Below are 22,708 nucleotides of genomic sequence, written 5' to 3' on the forward strand. Positions count from 1 at the left end.
AAGAATTAAAAATAGAAAGAGAAAAGTTGAGAAAATTGAAACTCTTTAGAGATAATATCAACAGAAACACTCCCAATTATTGGGAACCATATATAGAATCCAAACAAGCATCTATAGAATTGAGCAAAATATTGATAATCTTTTATATGTGCTTGAAGAGGAACAAAAACCTCTTGATTATTTGAGCATTGGTTAGATCCGCAGTTCACTGGTATCAGAGCTTGTAAAATAGCTCAAAAGGGGAATCCCCAATAGGGACAATGTCTGATTTATTATTAGAGAAGTTGAATTCTCTACTAAAATCTTCTTATGAGAAACATCAGATCCTTCTGAAAGAATTATCTAGATGTCAAGATCATCTAGAAAAATTACCTGCTATAATCCACCAATTAGAAAAATTGGAAAACAAACTGGATTATATCAAGGAACTTCCAAAAACGGAAGAAGAAAAGCTAACAAGTGTTAGTAGAAAAATCAATGAACAGCAAAAAACGCTGGATTCTATGAAAAATATATTGAAGGACAAGAAAGTGCCTACAGTAAAACCAAAGAAAGCTAATGGATTTAAACCGTTAGAAAAGCCTGAGAAGAATCCTGTTCCAAACATGATTTTTCTTGGATCATCTACTAGTCAAACTAGTATCCAATATGGAAGCTCGAAAGACACAAGAGATGTCAAAATGATGAGCATATTCGGGAAAAAGAAAGGAGTACAACTCCTAAATGCTGAAGAATTCGAATTCAACGAAATCGAACAAGAGGTAAAAAACGCCTCAATTCCAAAATTAGATTTCAAGAAAATCTATAAAAAAGGGAAAGTTTGATGTGTTGGATAACCACCACTTCAAATTATTGGAATTTACAACCCCCTCAACCACAGGAGAGACAGATCTTTTTATGATCACTCCTGAAGAAGTTGCTAGAGCAAGAACAAAAAATTATCAATTTATGCATATTGGAGCAGTCCAAGTAGGCATAAAACTCTTAGCTCGAGAAGGCATAAACTGTTCAGTTCTATGTGTCTTACAAGACAATCACTACTACAAAAATTGAATCAGACGACGGCTAAAAACCGTGGTCTGATATGGAGGCAAACCGTCGTATATCGAGGCGCCGTCTGATGAAGGTCGATTGTAGGGAACCGTCGTGTGAAGGGTTCGGCAGCATGCCGGCAGCCTGTCGACAGCATTAGCTGTTGCGTGACTATTCTTCTGACGACGGGCGACTTTAGAAACTGTTGTGTGTTTGCAATTCAGAGGTCGCTTTATTTTATGCCCGTTGTGTGACTTTCATTCAGACGACAGTTTTTCAAAATAGTCATTATCTATTTTACAATCAGACGACAGTTTTTATTTTTGGGACATTATTGTAACTATTGTGCACATACGACAGTTTTTTTGTGGTTATTGTTGTCCTAATAGAATGATTCAATGCATTGTATATGCTGAAAAATGTATAGAAAAAAATGTTATGATCCAAATCATGCTCCAAAATAGATTGTGCAAAGGTAATCTTTCATCTACAAATGGAGTACATCTAATACTACTCTCCTAGCAATATACAACGAGAAATTTACTTAAGGAGTCTAGCTAATTTGCTGCTCTCATGGCCTCATTGGAGTCTAGCTTTGGAAGCTTCTGTAGGTGCTTTCTCGCTGCATCACCGTCTCTACATTGTTTACTACACCTAGGTCTCCTTCACATCCCTTGCTTGTTGCCATTGCAATATAAATAGCAGATTCTGAAGAGAGTTCTGCAACTCAAGAAGTCAGTTGCTGTATTTATACTTTTAGTAGCTTTTCCAAAAGGAGTGTAAAGATGGAAGATGAACATACTGATGGGAATACTGATAGTCTGTCAAGTTTGGTCCAGTTTCCAATAAAATCAGGTATTTTCCCTGAGACAAGGCAACTTAGGGATGAGATTACCATTTTAACAACAAAGTACAAAAGGAAGATAGCAATACACTACATAAACTTTAGCTAAACATGTCAATTTTTGGACTTTCTACAGCTCTAAAAACTCATGTTGAAGGGTTGCTACATGCATTTACCAACTTTTCCTGCAACAATGTGTTGATTCTATGCCGGAGACAAATTAGAATATATAATGACATATAAAAACCTGAAGAAGACCAGTTATGAACAAATGCAATGCCTGTGCATTCTGGTCTATTAGAATTGTAATCCGACCAAAAAATTTAACCACACCATTGTTATTTATGCTTCTACTACTTGACATAGTATCATTCAACTCTTCAACCATTTATCACCTAAACCCCAAATATTGACTTCTTAAGTATATTAATCAGGACCCATTATAATCTTCTACGTACCTCAAACTTGACAGCAATTAGTGAGTCCAAAAATACAACAAAGATAATACATACACACACACACAGAGCAATTCTCCTAGACAGATTGTAGGCTAGAATAGAGATTGTGATAGCTACCAAATTCTGAACTCAATCATATTAACAGAGAAGAATTTAGTACATTTATTATGATTGAATTAGTTAAGTTGGTATATATTAAAGCATATATAGCTCTCACTTGCACAATTGGGTGATGGATAGTAATGCAATTAAAAAATGGGCAAACACTTTCAATAATTTAGACAGCTAAATATACATTCTACATGTATATTTAGCTCTACATGATTCTCACAGCTAAATATACATTCTACATGAAACCTCACAAATAAATTTTCCCCACCAAAGTGGAGCTATTATAGGACATTTACCTCCACAGAGCCCAGATTAGTTGAAGAAGAAGATAAAGTGCTATAGGCCAGTTGTGTGATCTTGTCGAGCTCATCTTCATTATCCTAGTTGTGTGATCAGGTTCTATAGGTTGTGTCGTATCTGCCTTCATTTCTTCTAAGACATCAAAAGCACGGTCAACTGCTGCTGATTGATCACATGCAATAATAAGCGCATTGAATACAACTCAAACTGGGTTTACTTTCTGCTGCATGTGACATTTCATCAACATGAACTTGCAATGCAGGAAGATACAAGAAACCACTTGCTTAGAAACACACTAAAGAAAGCAGGAATTCTTATGACATATAAAGGAAGCTAAATAGGCATTATTTCTCAGCCTGGAAGTAACGTGACTAAATATTTAAACATTCAATATTCAATCCATCAGAAAAATCCATAGACCCTATGTCAACTATTGAAAGAAGAGAGCTCATTTGGCATTTTGATAGCCCAAACAAGCACCACATGTTGTGGTAGACAAGGCTTCCTCGTCATGGAGAATATCACTCAAGATAGCACCAAACATGCATAGCAGAATGTTTATGTTAATCAACTAAGAAAGCAACTGATATTGAAGACTCCGTCAGCCAAATTACTTATATGAAGTAGATGCACATAAATACATGAAGATAGGTCTTAGTAAAACGAAGAGAAACCAAAAACCAAAAGTTATATGGCAGTTGTGAAAAAAAAAAGTAATAAATTACCAGACATGTCTATCCTAATTATATCGAAAAAGAAAACAATTTTAGCTACTATGACTCATTCTCTATTGTTGTGCTAAGTTAACAAAGTAATTTGCTTTTTGGATTTTTGCATGCTTCACTTGATCCAAGTACAAAGACATTGAATAATCATCAAACTTATGTATTGCAAGTCTTTCTGTAGTTCAATTTTTCTACATAAATTAGTTGCCAAAAATAGAGTTATTAGCATAGAAGCAATTAGTCCATGATCACTATCTGCTATCAATTAATAATGATTGTCATAACATTATTCAAAGAGTGGAAATACTATACAAATTGATTCCAAAGTGAAAAACTATAGATGAGTATGTAACTTTCCGCAAGAAATCACAAATATTTACATTAATATCAACCAAAAAGTGCAAGGCACGAAATTACATACATTATACAAAGTAAATAGCAGTAAGTAAAGCAAGGATTCATAATACTGAAGAGAATAAACTAAATTGTGGAATGTAAACACTTAAATAGAGTATTCAATGGAAGTATCAACATGGTATTGAACCTTGCATGAATTTTATGTGCAATAAAAATGAAATCAATCTGATTATAATGTAAAGGAAAGAGCTGATCGACCATGAATTGTAAATAAATGAGTTTTGATAATTGAAATTTTATATAGTGTATTCTAACCGAGACATTAAGAACACTTTACGGGTACATAAAGGAAAAGAAACTGAAAGCAGCAGTAACCAAATGTTAGGAGAGAGAATAAGTTTAAAACTTTATGATTGTTATGAAAGGGTACTCAGGAAGGCGATAATCTTATCCCTTATTTAGAAACCCAGTTTAACAAACGGTACTTGTTGTTAAAATTTGCATGCTTTATTGATAAATTTGACAAACCCAATCAATAGAGAAAGAAGGACTTACTCTCATTTTGACCAGTGATAAAATAGAGTCAGTTGCCAAGCATGTCTGCAAGCTACAGTGTCACATGAAGTTCCAGTGATCCAGAATTCTGTATCCCAGAATTTAAGACAACGTGAAATGCTTATATGTCATTTTTTATCAATATCCATCTAACTGTGAGGAATACAATTTTAACCAAATACTCTCAATCAATTGCACTTTCCTGCAGGAAATGTTTACTCATTCTTCTATTTCTTATTTTAACAACAGACATCACCATTGCATTTTGCTATTTAGACTCTTTGGTGAAAGAGATCGAACACATATACTGACATATATAAGGGTAGAAAGAAGACTACCATATTATTATCCCAAAAAAAGAGAGATCAAAGCCGAACAATCAAGAACAAGAGCAAAAAGGTCAAATCCAATACAAAGAGAAAGAGCAAAAACAATCTCAATTCTACAAGGGCAAAGAAATTTGAGGGGGGGTTTGGGGAGTTAGGCATACCTGAGATAATTGAATTGAAGCGAAGCAGAAGAGGGCTGGCTGACGGTGATAGCTAGCTTGGATTTCAGACTAGGGGAAGAGAGAGAGAGAGTTGGCTGAGATCTTCTTCTCGCCGGAGGTGTAGTAACCATAGGTCAAGTGACCAACAGAGGGGAGCCCATGATTCGGTCATGGGACTGGAACATGGCGATGTACTCGTTGCCGCCATAGTAGCGGTTGTTGGACAAGCCCTCAGATCGATGAAGAAGATGACGACACTTGGATTATTGGCGGTGATGGCCTTGAGAGGCAGGTACCGGAGATGGTGAGGGGGAACATTCTCTTCCATGATGCCTTTCGCTTCAACATTTTCCTCTTGAGATTAAAAATTGAAACCCTAGAAAATTGGGGATTTCGAATTCAGCAGTGTAATGGGGATTTGGAAGGGACATCAGAGGATGACTCATTTTGGGTTTAGCGCATCAATCGATTAGAGAGCCTGGTTTTGGTTTTAAGGTGAGGCGCCAGCGAAGAGTGAGGGTTTGGGAGAGTGAGGTTTTCGTTTTGGGTCTCTGTTGAGGGAGAGAGAGAGGTGCTGCCGAGAGAGTGAAGGTTCTTTGTTATTTTTGTTATACATTTTGCTCAAGTGTTAGGGTTTCATGCCCCGCCTATATTAATTTGGACAGGTCCCCATCAATTTGGACAATAACTCATACAACAGAAATTTATAAAAATGTGGTTTGTATGCGGCCATTTTAATTTTGGGGTTTCTCTCCTATTAATTTGACTTCTTCTTTGGGGAGTTGGAGAAAAATGGTGGTGGGAAATCTCCCTCATTTCCGACAAACATATTAATCAGACCACAGTTTTATTGTTTTTAGTCGAATTATCAATCCATTTTGGGGGAAATTTTGGGGTTTGAGATAGGGTCTGGCACCACATACATGGCGGGAAACTTGCCGCTCAATTTTTTTGGCGTCACACAACGGTTTTGTCTTTAAACGCCTTCTGAACTAATTCATAAGTCCATATGAGAAGACGGATTTTGTAGAAACGACGTCTGAAAAAATAAAAATCAATCAGACGACGGGAAAGTATAATGCGTTGTCTGAGAGGTGTCGTCTGATTCAATTTTTGTAGTAGTGAATAGGCTAACAGATTTTCATGCTATTCTGCTGGGAGCCCTTGAGGCATCTTTATGCAATCAAGTGGCTTATTTCAACTGCTTCCCAAATTTCTCTACCAGCTTGAAAGATGCAGCTCACTGTTTAAGACTGAGAGTCAAGACAGATGGCATATCCATGAAAAAAGATATGCACGAATTGGCTATAGTATATAGAATATACTATAAACTGATGAGTACCACAGTAGAACCAAAGACAAGGATATCAAACATCCCTGGTCTTACTACTGGATTCCTCACCAGTCAGAAGAACCATTCACAACAGATTCACAAGGTTACTTGGAATGAAGTAACTTTTCCTATTGAATAGAAATTGTCTGGTCCAAAAAAACCAGCAGAAAATGCCAGAGCGGCAATATATGAAAGCAGAGAGACTAGAGATATCAGTCTAAAATTTGACGATGACAGAAAAAGTGGCGTTTGTCCTGAGAATATCAGGATAAACAACAACTTTTTTAGAAGAAGTTTCAGCACTAGAGAAGCTAGTGTCAGTGGTACCAAATACTCTGAAGAACCATCAGAATCCATCACTGAAGAAGATTTAGAGGTTGATCTGAACAGACCAGTAAATATACTTAGAGCACAAAACCTCTACGATCTTTATGAAGAAGCAGAATTCTGCGAAGATCCTGATCGATTAGAAAAACTAATCAACAAAATGAAAGGGTTCAAACCAGGAAAGGAAAGAAAACTCCTTCCCTATCAGGATGTTGAAATGGAAGAAGGAGAGAGCTCCAAAACTTCCATCACCAGAGAAAAAGGAAAAGTAAAACTTCCCTTTCAGAAAGCCCCTATGGGCAAAAATGGAGAAAGAAATTCTCAAAGATTTGTCCCAGAGGACAATATACCTAGAATACCAATTTCTACCCATGGAATTTGGATAAATCTAGACAAAGCTCTAGACAAGAGAAAAACTCTTGACCAATGGGTTGATAGCCTTATGATGGCTTCTGCTCTAACCCTTGGAAAATTTGAAGCACCAGATCTTCAGGTATACTATGAAACTACTCTCACCGGAGTAGCAAAAAAGTATTATTTCTCTTTCAAAGAGACTGCCAGAGGGAAAGACTGGCTTGAAGAAATCAAAAATTCAAAATCTCCTTATGATTTTGCAGTACCCCTGTACGATCAGTTCTGTGGATATCTCTCAAATTTGAGTGAAAAAGCCAAAGAAACGGCAAAATCAAATATCTATGCTCTCAAAATTTGTGACATGAGATATTTTGAAGAATACTTGAATGAATTTCAAGAATACTACTGTACAATTGGTGAGCTAGAAAATACTGATCTAGTCAACCTGTTGCACAGGAAACTCCCTGAACCATGGAGAACAGCTGTGCGAGAAAGCATAGCCGAAAAACCAATTGAGCGATTTTCAGTTGGAGGAATTGCTGACAGAATTCGGCAATTACTGAAAGAACAATGCAAAGCCAATCTAAGAGCAAAAATGGCTAAAAAACAACTTAAAGGAGTTGAAAATTTCTGCTATGGAATACTGGATATGCCGACCAACTGGGGATGTCATGAATCCAAGTTCCACAGAAAGAAGAAAGAAAAGCATTACTCTAAAAAATTCAGTAAGAGTAATAAAAAAAAAAGATTGGAAATTCAAAAAGAGTTCCAATTACAAGATACAACAGGATGAAGATCCTAAAAAGAAATTCTTCAAGAAAAAGAAGAATACCCATCAACATAAACAACCAAGCAAGAAAGCTTGCAGATGTTGGTTATGCAAAGCTGAAGGGCACTATGCCAATGAATACCCAGAAAAGGGTAAAAGATCTACGAAAGCTCTCTTTGAAGAATATGAGCTAATAATAGAAACAGCAAACATGAAAGGCTACGAAATAGCCTATTCTGATGATGAAGAAGACGACAGGTTAGTTTACTCTGCCTGGTCTGAAGAAGAAGAAGAATCATCTGATTTTGAAATAGATTCTGAAGTAGAATACTTGGAATCTAGACAGATGAATGTCCTACATGTCAAAAACTGGGAAGAAAGTAAGACAGAAGCAATAACATCCTCTTATCGGGTGAACCCTGGTACATTCGTTTGTGACTACTGCCTATGTCACGAAAAGGATATATGGACTTCCTATGTTCTGTGAAAAGTAAAAAAGGACTTATCACAAAGAATGCTTCATAGCTGAAGCAAGAAGGAAAACCAAGAATGGCCTTGTCAGCCAATTGGTAGAACAAGAATATGAAGAATATTTCTCTGAACAAAAAGAGGAAAAGGTAGAAGCCTTGTTCCAAGAAATTATGGAACCATCTTCCTCAAAAATAAAGGAAGAAATCATCGATGAAGAAAAAAATTGATGAAACTGAAAATTTTGAACTGGTTGAACCACCAGAAGTTATTCCAGAAGAATGTAAACCATTCATTCCAGAGGAACAAACTCAAGAAAATGAGCTTCAACAATCGAAAGTCGTCTCTACCAGTAAATACAGCAACTACATAGAGATTGGACTAAAATTCCCTGATCACAAAAAATATCATCTACATGCCTTTGTAGATAATGGATCGGAATTTACTGTTGCAAAGAGATTTGCAATTCCAGAAGAACTCTGGAAAGAAGATAAGAAAAGAACAGCTACTGGTGTTACCTTTGATGGAAGCCATCTCACCATGAATAAAGTAGCAAAAAATGTTCATATCACCATTGGTGGAGGAACATTTATCATCCATAATGTTTGGCAATCTGAAGGCCAAGGATCAGATTTCCTGTTGGAAAATGATTTTATTCTCCAACAAAGATTCATTCAGGATGAAGAAGCGATAGGCTTCAGAAAAAGAGAACGGGTGTTATGGGCAGACCGACTTACACAGGCAAAAAGTGGGCGCCAAAAATTGATAGCTAAATTTAAAGCTATTGATTTTCCTTATTCTCCTGCAAATATGTCAATCGTAGTATAAAGAAATAAGGGTCTCCCGCAGAGGATTAAGTTAAACTAAGTGCTTCAACAAAAGTCACAAAAACGTGACTGCAGCTCCTGCAGAACAGCAGTAGAAAAAAAAACTAAAAACCTAACCAAAATAACCCATAAAAATATGAAAATTTATAGAGTCGTACTAGACACACAAATCGTCCAGCACACAAAATTTGGGAATTTTTGGAGTTCGTTTACTATGAAAGTAAAATACGTGAAACCAGAGGACAGAAGGAGAAACGAAACTGAGACAGATTTGAGAATGGTTGAGAACAAGATAATGAAACTAGCTAGGAAGGAAGTATCCACCTCCAACAATCACACACAACACACTTTGTCCAATTTACTACCAATTAACTTAGTTGAAGACACTCAGATTGGCTCGGTACGCTTGAACACAACGTATTACTCTTTCTTACTTTGTACGCTAGGCAGGAAGTGCTCTACACCTAGACTATTCCCAAGCAATGCAACCTAAAGGTACGCTTATTAGATTAAACATGCAGAGATCATTAAGTTTAAAAAGAGTTTGAGCAATCACTAGGCATCGCAAATAACTTAGAGCCTTGCTAAACCTAGGGTTTTGTTTACTTGCTAGTGAAAACTACCAATTACTTCTCTAGACAATTTGAGGAATCCAGCTATTGATCCAGGCATAAAACAATCAAAGTATTAGAACCCTAGCATGCATACTAAGTAGGCCTCGAAAGCATACAAACATAGAGTTCATCAATGAGAAATCGGTAAACAAAACCTCAACTTTATTAATTGGAAAACAAATTGAATGTCAAAGCATGTTATGGATCATGTCTAGGGGCTTCAACTGCGCCCTAACTACTGAAAATTTAGTTACACATAATTAGAATCAAAAACACAAAATAATGAAAAATGGAGGAAGAAGAGAGAGCTGCTGCAGATTGATCTCCTTTTATATGCTTAGAGGTTGCCTTCATCTTTCTTGTTGTGTAGGAAATCCAAAACCTAAAAGAATTAGGGTTCACGTGCTTAGGTGGAGTTTTCCTATTGGCGTTTGAACTTGATGACTCATTCCAACCACACATCATGCCATTTGTCCATCATAAGTCGGAATATGAAGCATAAACTCGTCCTCGGGCTTCTTGGTTTGATTTGGGCTTCGAAACATAAATTCCCGTCCAACCTCAGATTCACGCGCAGCCTGACCTCTTTGTACTAAATCAGCCATAACTTCCTTTAGAAAAATGATATTGATGAGCCGTAAAAAGATTTGGAAACTAGACATCCGAGGATTTCCATCAATATAAAGATCATCCTATGGATCGTCTGGAACTGGTCTCAGTGCTCTGTCGAAGTTGACTGATCTGCACAAGAAGATTTGCCGATTTTGCTTTTCAATCCCTCTTTTACTTCTTTTCTCCTTCTTTGCTCCAAGATACCTATAAAACAAATAAACAACGTAAATAACTAGAAAATACACTAAACTAACAAAGAAAGTATGGAGATTAACGTATATCGCATAATTATGCTCCCATCAAGTAGGTCCTGGTTTTACTACTTAGTATCAGAGATCGCAACAGAATAGTGGTGATCTTATCCCCTAAAAACCCAAAATTGAAACCATCCTCCAAATCAAACAACAAGAAGAACTACTTGTTGTAGAATCATCTTCAGAAGAAGAAGAAGAAGAAGAAGAAGAAGAAGAAGAAACAACTAGCGCAGATGATGAAGCTAGTTTCATTCATGAGCATAACCTCAAGCACTTCCAGAATAAGCTTGAGTCTCAGAAAGTTCCCACTCTTGAAAAAATCAAGAAACTACTCGAACAGAATATCGATGTAGATCCTCAGAAGTTTTGGAAAAAAGATCCAGTGGTCTGTGAATTAAGATTACATGACATGAATGCCATCTGTCATGTCAAAGCCATTCCTCAGTACAAAGAGGAAGATAAAAAAGAATTCAGAAAAGACATTGAAGATCTCCTGAACAAGAGATTAATTCAACCTTCCACTAGCCCTCATCATGCTCCAGCATTCTACGTGAGAAAATCATGCAGAAAACTTCGGAGGAAAAGCTAGAATGGTGATTGACTACAGAGATGTCAACAAGAAGACTGTCAAAGGCGGTTATCAAATTGCTCAAGTAAGAGTACTGATCAACCAGCTCAGACGAGCTAAAGTCTTTTCAAAATTCGATGCAAAGTCTGAATTTTGGCAAGTCTAGATGCATCCTGAGAGTGTACCTCTCACTGCATTCGGAACACCACAAGGACATTACGAATGGTTAGTAATGCCTTTTGGTCTAAAACAAGCTCCCTCAATCTTCCAAAGAAAGATGGACAACATCTTCAAACATGTTGCGGAGTTCTGCGTCGTCTACATAGATGACATCCTGGTCTTCTCCAAAAACAGAGAAGAACACATGAAACACCTCTATGAGGTTGTAAAGCTGATAGTTCAACATGGAATCATCCTAGGTCAAAAGAAAATCTTCTTTATCCTCGATGAAGTTGATTTCCTAGGAATAAACATCAAGAATGGAGTCATAAAACTCCAACCTCACATCCTTGAGAAAATCTGGAAATTCCTAGATAGAATCCCCAATGCCAAGAGTCTAGAAAGATTCTTATGAGTCATAAATTATGGGAGAGATTTCATTCCCAAAATTTCAGGGTTAACAGTAATGTTATCTCCCAAGACAAGTTCCAAAAGAAAATGGAACTTCACAGAAGATGATTAAAAAATTGCGAAGCAGATAAAAAATCTATGCAAAAACCTCCCTCCTCTTCAACAACCAGAAGAGAATGATGAAGTTATCCTCCAGACAGATGCGAGTGATAATTATTGGTCCGGTGTAGTCCTGGAAAAAACGTCTGGAACTAACATTGAAAAGATTTGCAAATTTTGTAATGGCAAGTTCAGCCCTGTAGAACTGAATTATCCCACAGGGGAAAAAGAAATTTTGGCTGTCAAGAAAACAATTTTAAATTCTCCAGCTTTTGTTGGAAAACCCTTTACTGTCCACACCGATTGTGCTAGAGTAAAGAATTTCAAAAATTTTAAACTTGATAAAGCTACTGATAGAGGAAGATTAGCAAACTGGCAATTATTTCTTAACCAATATGATTATAATGTTGAATTAATTACAGGAAACAAGAACTATCTTCCAGACGCCTTAACCAGAGAAATGACAATGTTCAGTCGAAAAGATGACGATGAAGGTCGTAATCCCAGAAGCAGAAGACTTGGGAAGGAACACGAACCTGCTGAGGATCCTAAAGAAAAAATCCTCAAAAGATTCTTGCTAGGTCCAAAAGGACTAGCTACAACTGATCAATCCCAGGGGAAATGATTGGCTAGCCCGTCTCAAACGGCAGACGGTAAAGGCTCATCAAGACTGTTGACGGCTGCTGCTTTGCCAAAAAGCAGACCAACTCCAACTAGAGTTATAAATGTTTTTAATTATGAATTAAGAACTTTTGATGCTCCTGTGTTTAGAACTGGCAGGAGACTAGCTTACCACCAGAAAGTAATTCTAGATAATCTCCTATTTGCTTTTCAAGAAAGAAGCAGTGGTCTGATGTTCCCAGCTCTCTTTGCGCTAGCTGAAGAACTCTACGAAAATGGTAGGCCACAGCTTGAAGAAATTCATACACAGCAGAGTGTTGTTAGAAAAGAAAAAATACACTTCCTCGAAGATCCAGAAAGTGCTAGGGTCCCTATCATGGCACTCAATGAATCAGACTGGCATGAATTTCATAGTCTGATAGGAAGTCATAATTCTGAGGACCGTATTCCTCCAACTCTCTTCATTATTACAGGACCATATGTTGGAAGATACTTAGTTAATGTTCAGAGTGAGCATCCTCAAGAACACAAGCTCTGGCTTGTTGAAAATGGTTTTGTCCATAATCTGTGGACTAAAACAAATGATGATCTCAAAGGCTTGCCCCCTATCAATGTCAACACTGTCAAAAATATTAGAAAAAATGACTGCATGCTTCGTCTGAAGTTCAGATCCACTCCTCCAGAATGGATCCAAAAGGCAAACGGTGAGGTTGAGTATATTTCTCCATACCATTATGTGAGAATTATTCAAAGAAAATATCTGCAACCTGCCTGTGTTGGTTACAATGGCCAGCCAAATTCAAGCATCCCATGGATGAAAGCCATGACTCTGGAATATATCAAAAAGATCATCTCTGAAGATATCAACAATACCTTCCTGGCAGCAGGAGAAAAAACTATCATTACTGCTTATGATCATCCCGACGTAGTCAGCAGTGACCTATTCCTATCTCTCACCAAAAAAGAGATAGACTCGACACTGGCATGCTTACAATGGGTGGAACGGCTTGAATCTGACAACCACTACAAAATGTATGTTGATATAGATGTCGAAGACAATGCAACAACTGCTCGTATGGCCCAGGCAGACAACGACTCGTTTGTCCTTGGTCACAATTCAGAAACAGACGAGAACATGTGAAGCAGCAGGTGTAGAAAGCACCGAAAGTACTTTTGGACTTTTCCCAAAAGATGCTTTTGCTTTTCAAAAAGACAGGTGAAAAAAATTTCACCTAAAGGAATCTGCTTTTCCCCGTCCGACCTCCACCAGCAGGAGCACTCAGGAAAGCAGGAAATCACAGAGTCGTTCTGTATATTTGGTTGTTTTCAATTGTAATTTGAGTTCCGCTCCCTATATAAGGAGCTTTAGCTTCCCTTAGAATGCATTCGAAAAATTAAGAAATTTCCATATCAGTTCTAGATTCGAAAAAATTCCTAGAACAGGAAATAGAGAAGAATCAAATTCTCTAAGAAAGCCAGAATAGCAGTGTGCTCTTTCCTTCCTGTAGTAGTGTGGAGTGTGCTTTCATTACAAATAAGTAACTGTAATCATTCTTGTGGATAGCTAAATAGCTTAGTAGCTATTTACCTGAGAATCAGGCTCTGAATTTCTGTATTCATGTGTGATAAATAAGTTCTATATGAAGCCCAATATGCAGTCTGAAAATATTTGTTTAAGTTTTGAATACTGCAATTTATCTGTTTACTAGTTTCAAGCTAAGATTGACGATCCAAAAAGCCTAGAACAGCAGTGATTCCGCCCTGAAAGTAACCGTTTAAACTGGATGTCGTTAGGTGAAATATGGCATGTTGAAGGCTAGATCTATGCTTTAGGATTTTACATTGCAGGCTTGATAATTATGAACAACAGATAAAGGTAGAAAAAGGTTAAAAAGAAAAAGAAAAAAAAAAAAAAAAAAGGGAGAGAGACACGTGTGAGACACTTAGAGGAGTACCCAAAACCTGGTCAGCCAAGTACTATCCTTTGATTATGAATCCCCAGGACTCAGTGTTTTCTAGTGAAAACTTCATTCATACAACACACGTAGACAAAAGCAAATTAAACTAAACAGTCTAGTAATATCACTGCACATATACTTGCTTCATCAGCCAAAACACTACCTAAGAACTTCCCAGATACATACAAACGCAAGATCCAAAAGCCTATTATTGATCACTCGATCACTATTCCACGCACCTCAAGGTTATTCAGCTCCTTGGGTCTCTTATAGTTCTTCAACAACAATGAACAGCAAACAACACTGACAGAAGAAGCAGCCATTGCAGCTCCAGCAATCCAAGGGGGTAAGCGAAATCCAGTGGATGGGAAGAGAACTCCTGCAGCTATTGGGATCCCGAGCACATTATATCCCAAAGCCCAAATGTAGTTCAAACGAATACGGGTGAAGGTTTTCCTTGAAAGATCAATGGCAGTTATCACATCCTCCAAGTTACTCTTCATTAGCACAACGTCTGCTGCCTCAATTGCAATGTCAGTGCCAGCACCAATTGCCATTCCTACATCTGCCGCCACAAGTGCTGGTGAGTCATTGATGCCATCTCCCACCATCGCCACAGTGTAGCCTGAAGCCTATGAATAAGATATTTGAAGTTTAATAACCTGTTAGCATAACTTACACAAACATGAATGAACTTAAGAACTTCCTCACGTAATAGAGTCATTGTATGTACCTGCAATTCCTTCACTTTCTCTGCTTTCTGGTCAGGTTTCGCTTCGGCTATAACAATATCAATACCAACTTCATTGGCAATAGAATTTGCAGTTCCCCAATTGTCACCGGTCACCATTATGCTTCTAACATTCATTGACTTGAGTATGGTAATTACTTCTTGAGCACCTGGTTTCAGTGGATCAGATATTGCTAGAACTCCGGCCACTTCTCCATCTATGGCTACTAGAATCCCAGTTTGAGCCAGCCCTTCAGCTTCTGCTAGGTAGTCTTCTGCATCGAGTGGAACTGCAATGTTCTGGTCCACCATCAAGCTCTTGTTCCCCACAATTATTTCCCTGCCCCGAACAATAGCCTTCACCCCGTGACCAGTAATGGAGACAAAGTCATGCGCTTCTGGGCCCGCTGGATTCTCTTCATCTTCTCTGAATTTTTTGGCATACTCAACAATGGCCTTGGCCAAGGGGTGTTCACTGTTAACCTGAAATATATGCGTCATAAAGAACTGTTAACATACATGCTCAGATGTTGATTTTAATTCTGAAAAACGTTTCAGTCCATCTAATAAAGCAGATATAGCAATTGCTTACACAGGTTAAAAGCCTACCTCAGCTGCAGCAACAAGTTCATAGAATTCTCGAAGCACCATATTTTTCAGGAGTCGTGTGTTAACAACCAGTGGCTTCCCAATTGTAAGAGTCCCTGTCTTGTCGAACACAATGCAGTCCACCTACAACATCAATAATCACAATCATAGGAAGCAAACCCAAATTTTCTGGGAGGGCATGGTCATCCAGGTCCACAACTTGGTGAACCAAATAAAAATATACAGCAGCAGTTATAAGTTAAAACGAATATGTACAATTCTTCAGACCTTTTTTTAACATTTTTTTTTGTCGATGCAACTTCATAATGGGTGAAAATGCAAAAAAGATGAAGCTCTCTAACCTTATGTGCACTTTCTAATGCTTGACCTCCTTTGATCAATACACCTTGGGAGGCACCAACTCCAGTACCAACCATGACAGCAGTAGGAGTTGCTAGGCCTAGAGCACAAGGGCACGCAATAACCATGACAGAGATTCCAAACTGGAGAGCAAGCTGAAAGCTATCCATGGACTTCGGTATCCAAGATTTCGGGTAGCCGTGGAATTTTCCAGCCAAAAACCATGAAAGCCAGGTAAAGAATGAAAGCATGATCACCTGAAAATTATAACCACTTTTTAAAATAGAAAATCCTACAATATCTTCTAGTAAACCAAACAGAAAACATACAGGAACAATGAAATTGCATTATAAGTTTATAACACATACCAGTGGCACAAAGAATTTAGAAATGCGGTCAGCAAACTTCTGAACAGGAGCTTTGGCCATCTGAGCTGACTCAACAAGCCGTACAATCTGCGCGAGGGAACTTTCTGATCCAACCCGTGTTGCCTTGATATGCAACACACCATTTTCATTTACAGTACCTCCAATGACTGTATCACCCTTCCTTTTTGCTACTGGACGTGCTTCTCCTGTTATCATACTCTCATTTACATGGCTTTGTCCCCATATCACATAACCATCCGAAGCTACCTTCGCCCCTGGAATAATTTTGATGACATCGTTCTTTTGTATCAACCGACCATCAATTTCTTCTTCACCTAAAATGTTTCCTTCTTCGTCTAGAGTCAACAAAGTGGCTGTTTCAGGTGCCAAATCCATCAGTTTGGCAATAGCATCAGATGTCTTCCCCTTCGCTAACACCTCTAGGTACTTCCCTAAGAGAATGAATGAGATTAGCATTGCACTAGTCTCAAAGAAATCTGTACCCTTAAAATGTGGGGAGGTGGCAGCTCTCAGTACGGAGTAGACTGAATAGAAATATGCAGCATTTGTTCCCAAGGCAATTAACACATCCATATTAGCAGAACCATGGCGCAATGACTTGTATGCCCCAGTATAGAACCTCAGGCCTATAATGAACTGCACTGGAGTAGACAGAATCCACCTTATTAGCTCCCCAATGCTGAGCATATTTACTACTTTCTTGTCTAAGCCATGCTTAAGTCCAGGGATGTACATGAAGACCATGGAGGTTAAAAATACTGGAATGGTGAAAATCAAACTCCAGATAAAGACTCTGTAGTACTGCTGAATTTCCTCCTTCCTATGATTTTCTCTTCCTGCTCCACCGCCTGGATAAATTTTTGCCCTGAAACGCCTGGATCCAGTTGTTTCAATCACATTGATGAAATTTCGGGGCCCTGTCATATCTGGCTTGTAAGACAGGGAAATTTTTCTGTCATCATGATGTATGTCTACACCTTGCACCCCAGGGAGTGCTTGAAGAGACTGTTCAAGTATTCTCATTGAATGATCGGTCCTTACACCGTCAACTTTAAGATCTATCTTGCTCATGTCTTCACCTGAATTAATAAGTATGGCTTCGAATCCAGTGTCTTCAATGGCTACCATCAGCCGATTGCAGCTCACTATCTTTGGATCATAGTGGACATCTGCTTCTTCAGTTGCTAAGGCAACTTGGGCTTTTTGTACACCATGAACTGCCTGCAAAGCTGATTCAACAGTGGAAGAGCAAGAAGTGCAAGTCATTCCTTTGATCCTTATTCTGCACACCAACGTGGACTTCTCGTTTCCCTCATCAGCAATCAATGCTGCTTGAAATCCAACATCTTCAATAGTCTCACGGATAGTCTCTGCCTAAAAGGTGTAAAACAACAGCTAAATAAGGCTAATTAAGTATGAAAAAATAAACTTCTACATAAAACTAATGGGAACAACGATGAAAAATGAAACTAGAGAATAGAAGCCTGATAACAACTCCAAAACCATTTTGAAGTGTGAAATAATGCTAGCAAGTTCATATACATTGACAGCCAAGAATCTAACATCTTGTATGAAATGTCTCTACACAAAACTTGCTCAACTACAGATGTCTCCAGCTGGTTCAACACTCTTGAATTAAACACCTGGTATTATCTAGTATGAAAAATGAAACACAGAAAACCATAGAAGCCACTACTCTTCATGCTTAGTAGAAATCAGTTTGTAGCCACACTGTTGGAGGCATACAGAAAGTTGTTTTAATACAGTTGCAACCTCATCTGTATAAGTTCGGAGCCTCCACTAATCTTTTTGATTTCGTATCTTGGACTTATGTCTATGACGATGTTGTTTGTAGGCTTCTACTATCTTTCTAATCTAAATCCTAAACACTAAATCAAAACCTCAGAAAAATGTCATCTTAGACATAAACACAAGAGCAGCACCTAAAAGATCAGCAAAGGATACTATTTCCTGTTTTTTCTGTTCAGTTCTATCTAGGATCAAATTCTCTGATATTTCATGTTGACTTTAAATGATACTAAATAGGATGATCAATGTTTCTTGTAATCTTGTTGCTGATAGAAACACACAAGGAAAGTTTAGCAAGAGAGCAAAACGTTTATATAAGACGAGCAAGAACAGTTAAGTTTCTGATTCAAGGTGCAAATCTGTCCTTATTGGCATAGTAATATTGTCTACGTAGCCCAAATGTTGAGCTGAATAACATGAAGTGAATCTGGTTTGAGATCTCCTGTATTCTATTCAAGTTAGTTTATTAATACATAGTGATTATGTAATTTGTAAAGTTTGTTGTATGGATTGACTTTTGTGGTTTAATATGCAAGAGTTTGGGCTGTACTTGGTGTGAAAGAGATTTTTTTTTTGCTTATCACCAAAATTATTTTCTTGAGCACAGAAGTGACTACGTAGAAGATTAAGATAAGGTTTAAGGAAACGTGAGAGAAATTGTGTAGAACACTCTCTCTTATTAGCTATAATAATAAGTAGATGAGTTATCTCCCAAAATTGAACCAAAGTCTTTAAAAACTTACAAATATAATTGTCCTAAGCTTAGTAGCGCAGTAAGTGGTTAAGTTGGAAACAATATATATTAGCCAAAATTCTTTGGACTTATCAAAGTGGTATACAGGTTCTATGTGCCCCCAAGAGTATAATATCTTCTAAATAAGTACTCTGCTTATGACCACTTAGATTTGAAATATAAACACAGAAACAGCAAATATAAGCAAGATCCTCAAATTTTTTAATACCAACCCTTTATTGTTAAGGGTACTCAATTTTTCTTCCAATTGTTCCGTGGATGAAGATAATTTTTGTTAAAATAATTAAATCATGTTATGTCATGAAGCTAATTAGGTTTTAAACTTTTAATTAATCGAAGCTCCCTAAGAAAAACTCAATTTGGCATAATCCCAAGCTCAACTTAAAGTGAATGCATGTCTTTGCAGGAAAATGACTCCTACCCAGAAACTGAACAAAAGTAGCAGAAGTCGGTAAACTAAATCACATGTTTCGCATTACATGATTAATGAAAAACACCCAACAAAATTAGATCCACAAGAGAAAAAACAAATAATAAAAAATATATAAAAAAAAGTTATAAAATCGAATTTTAGTGTGACATCATCATCCAAGTGATCCAACAAAACGATTCTCACTGCAAAGAAAGAGTAAAGTAATGGACTTACGTTAACGAAATTGGGGAAGAACATGACTTGGGCACGGTTGTTGAGCACGTCGACCACCGCCTCGCGAATCCCGGGTAGCCTCTTCACAGCCTTCTCTACCGATCCCGCGCAGGCGGAGCAGGTCATGCCGATGACGGAGAACACGGCCTTGGACTCGGTGCCCACCACCATAGTGGTCTCCTCGGCCACCACACCCTTCGGATACTTCGGCATGGAGGGGTAGTGAGGCCGCGGCGACAAATCGCTGCTGCCGCGGCCTTCAACACTGTTGTTGTTGCGTATGCACGCAAGAGCAAAGAACTTGGTCGCCATGAAATGAAAAACGCAGCAGGGTGGCGTAGATACGTCTGGAGCTTGTTGGTGATTCTGAAAAGAGAACAAACAAAATAACGTTTAAAAATTGGAGGGTAATATCAGAGGTTGTTGGGAGATTTGAATAATTGGGGGATTTAAAGGTGGGGATTTGCTTGATCGACAAGTTGGGCTGGAGGGTTCCACCATGAACTTGAGTCTAACGCTATGAATATGATGTTTGGTGGTTCTATGTTTTCGTTAATATTTCGTCCATTTTATTAAAAACAAAGTCAAAAGGCTGTTTTCCACTCCTCCCGAAATTACTGAGCCTGATAATCAGACTTGTGAAATCTATCGCATCTGGATACCACCTTCAAAATATCGAAGATTCTAGGTTTGGCAACTGGAGTCAACCAAAATAATTAGATAATAATAATTATAAGAATCTTTAGTTTTTATTTTTTTAATGTCCAACTCCATCCCATTATGTTATGATGAGTACGTTTATAAAATAAATGCATATATGCAACGTATTCGTTGATTTTAAATAAAATCGTTCAATCTTTTCACTCATGACTTCCGCCTTATTGATTATTTTAGATAACCAGTCAATATGTTACAACTCAGCTCACCCACAATAAAAAAAAAAAAATTAACAATGAAAAAAATCTAAAACATTCACCAATCCGGCCTCTTGTTTATGACAAACCTTTTCAGATGATTCTTGAGTGAATTTGTGCATTCAATCTGTTCTCAATATGCAAATTCTTGAGTTTCATAATCTGAACTATTTATATTTTAAAGCATCATCTAATAATAATCATTTTAGTAGTTGTTTATAATATTGTTCATTTGTTTGATACAAATTGATGACTAAACAATCATGTGTACGTTGACTGAATTTTTACATAAATTATATCCAAAAAGTTACTTAACATAATGTTTTATCTGAAAATGCGAAATAGAAATTTATGAATCAAGAACTGACCCGAGCAAGCATGCTCATGACCTTTGTGAATCTAAAAATTGTCCGAAATATGAAAATATTAGTATTGTACTAAGAGCAAGTTCACCAGTGGGTCACCTACTATTCATTTCTTTTTATGTGTATTTTCACTCTCTAGATCACGGGCACAGTGTATTTCGTGCCCTGGGTCGCCATGTGTCACCCTGGTGACCTGCAAGCTGACCTAGTGACCCAGGTCTTATTGGAAACTGTGCTCGTGACCCAAAGAGTGGAAATAAACACTAAAAACAGTGAATAGTAAGTGACCTGGTGACCCAACGGGTGAACTTGCTCTAAGATATAGAGCTATAAGTATTTATGACAAAATCACAAACCTTTTCTTTTGTAAAAGTTCAGTCCCAAATTTATCCTTGCATGTCTTTCTTTGTTGTCTTTTGGTTGACTAAAGGCAAAGATGCGTTTATTCATATCCAAAAAGATTTAAAAAAAAAAAACCAAAGATGCGTTCAGTAAAGAATTTGGTAAATGATTTCAATGCATTCTCCTAAATCATCATGATCGAAATAGAATAGCTAGGGTATGCTGGGCTGTTTCTGCTTCTATATCTAGGGCTGAAGGTAGTTAATCGTCCGATGCATAACTAAAACAAAAGCAGCAAAACAGAAAATGAGATTCACGACCGAAAAAAGAAGAAGCAGAAAATGGGATAGTTTGCATGAGTCAGCAGTACATGAAAGATCGAATAGAAGAAATAATATCACGTACTGTAAGTGAAGATTTCGAAGGAATAAAATCCTTAGAAACCTCTACTTTTGATATATATGTGAATAGATCTGTCGAGCTAAAAGTATGAAATAATGTTTGAGAGAGAGAGAGAGCGAGAGCGAGAGAGAGAGAGAGATCGAAGCATTACTTGGAAGATATGCTTACTGAAGGCAGAAGGCTTCTGCTAGCAATAATTGTGTACCAAGTAATGAAGGATTCAACGATATATATAGTAGAGCTTCAGCTTCCTACCAACACTCTACGAAGCTATAGGTCACAGCTGACAGCAGCCAAAAGGGAAATTATACTAATTAAGCTAATTAAGTGGACTTTCTCAAACTTTAAAATACGACGATATAACAAGACGTGAAATTATGGATTATCTAATTTAATAAAGAGACCATGTAGAACCTAATAACGACTTAATTGAGAGGTTCATATTTAATAAACTTTCAGAAAGAAAATTATCATTAAACTACTTGTACGTACGTAAAGTCTTTCATTCATTCATGTGTACGTTACTGCATAAATTCCGACTATCTTCAACAGTACGTATCATCTTTTTTGGTCATGGATTTTCAATAAACCCAATATTGCCCGTGTTTTATTTTTAGTTTTTTCTTTCATTCATCCATGGATCATCCAAAGTTTGAATTCCTACGCTCCGCCATTCTTATATTGGCCGTATTTGTGTGTGTGTTTGAATAGTCTAGCTAATACGTCATATTATCAATTTGAAAATAATTATAACAATAAAAAATAAACAATTATTTTTATCACATCAAATAGAATTTCTACCCTCACATATTTTTGGAAAAGGTAATCAAGTTGCATATGCTCTTGTTAATTTTGATTGTTTTTCAAATTGTCTAGTTTGATGGACTTGGCACTGATAGGAGCATTTTAATGCGATATTTTAATAGTTAATTCCTCACATTTTGCTTAGTTAATTCCTTAACGAATCGATTTTTAACTCAATTTCTATTTTCTTAGGTACATTGGAGTAAATGATGGTGAAATGAGCATTATGTCCACACTTACCTACAAATGGTGGAGATAAAATTGAAGTAAATGAGTAGGAAATCCATCATCATCATCACCCAAAAACATTCCATGTTTTAGGGTGTAATCATCATGTTTTCTCCATCATTTCTCACACT

At 37.3% G+C, this 22,708-nt stretch overlaps 1 protein-coding gene and 1 long non-coding RNA gene across 2 annotated transcripts; both read right to left on the reverse strand.

Moving 5' to 3' along the window:
• Window positions 1-1,460: 1,460 nt before the first annotated feature.
• LOC121050384 lies at window positions 1,461-5,519 on the reverse strand. Its single transcript, XR_005802809.1, has 3 exons — window positions 4,873-5,519; window positions 2,742-2,904; window positions 1,461-1,896 (listed from the first exon to the last, which is right to left on the reverse strand). It is a non-coding gene; the product is annotated as an uncharacterized LOC121050384 (long non-coding RNA).
• Window positions 5,520-14,240: 8,721 nt separating this feature from the next.
• LOC112179498 (probable copper-transporting ATPase HMA5) lies at window positions 14,241-19,834 on the reverse strand. Its single transcript, XM_024317925.2, has 6 exons — window positions 19,523-19,834; window positions 16,293-17,687; window positions 15,927-16,181; window positions 15,586-15,708; window positions 14,980-15,459; window positions 14,241-14,878 (listed from the first exon to the last, which is right to left on the reverse strand). The coding sequence occupies exons 1-6, from the start codon at window positions 19,832-19,834 to the stop codon at window positions 14,462-14,464; spliced, it is 2,982 nt and encodes a 993-aa protein (XP_024173693.1). The 3' UTR covers window positions 14,241-14,461.
• Between the last annotated feature and the right edge of the window lie 2,874 nt (window positions 19,835-22,708).

Source organism: Rosa chinensis, chromosome 7 (genome assembly GCF_002994745.2).
Source record: "Rosa chinensis cultivar Old Blush chromosome 7, RchiOBHm-V2, whole genome shotgun sequence".
Taxonomy (NCBI): Eukaryota; Viridiplantae; Streptophyta; class Magnoliopsida; order Rosales; family Rosaceae; genus Rosa; species Rosa chinensis.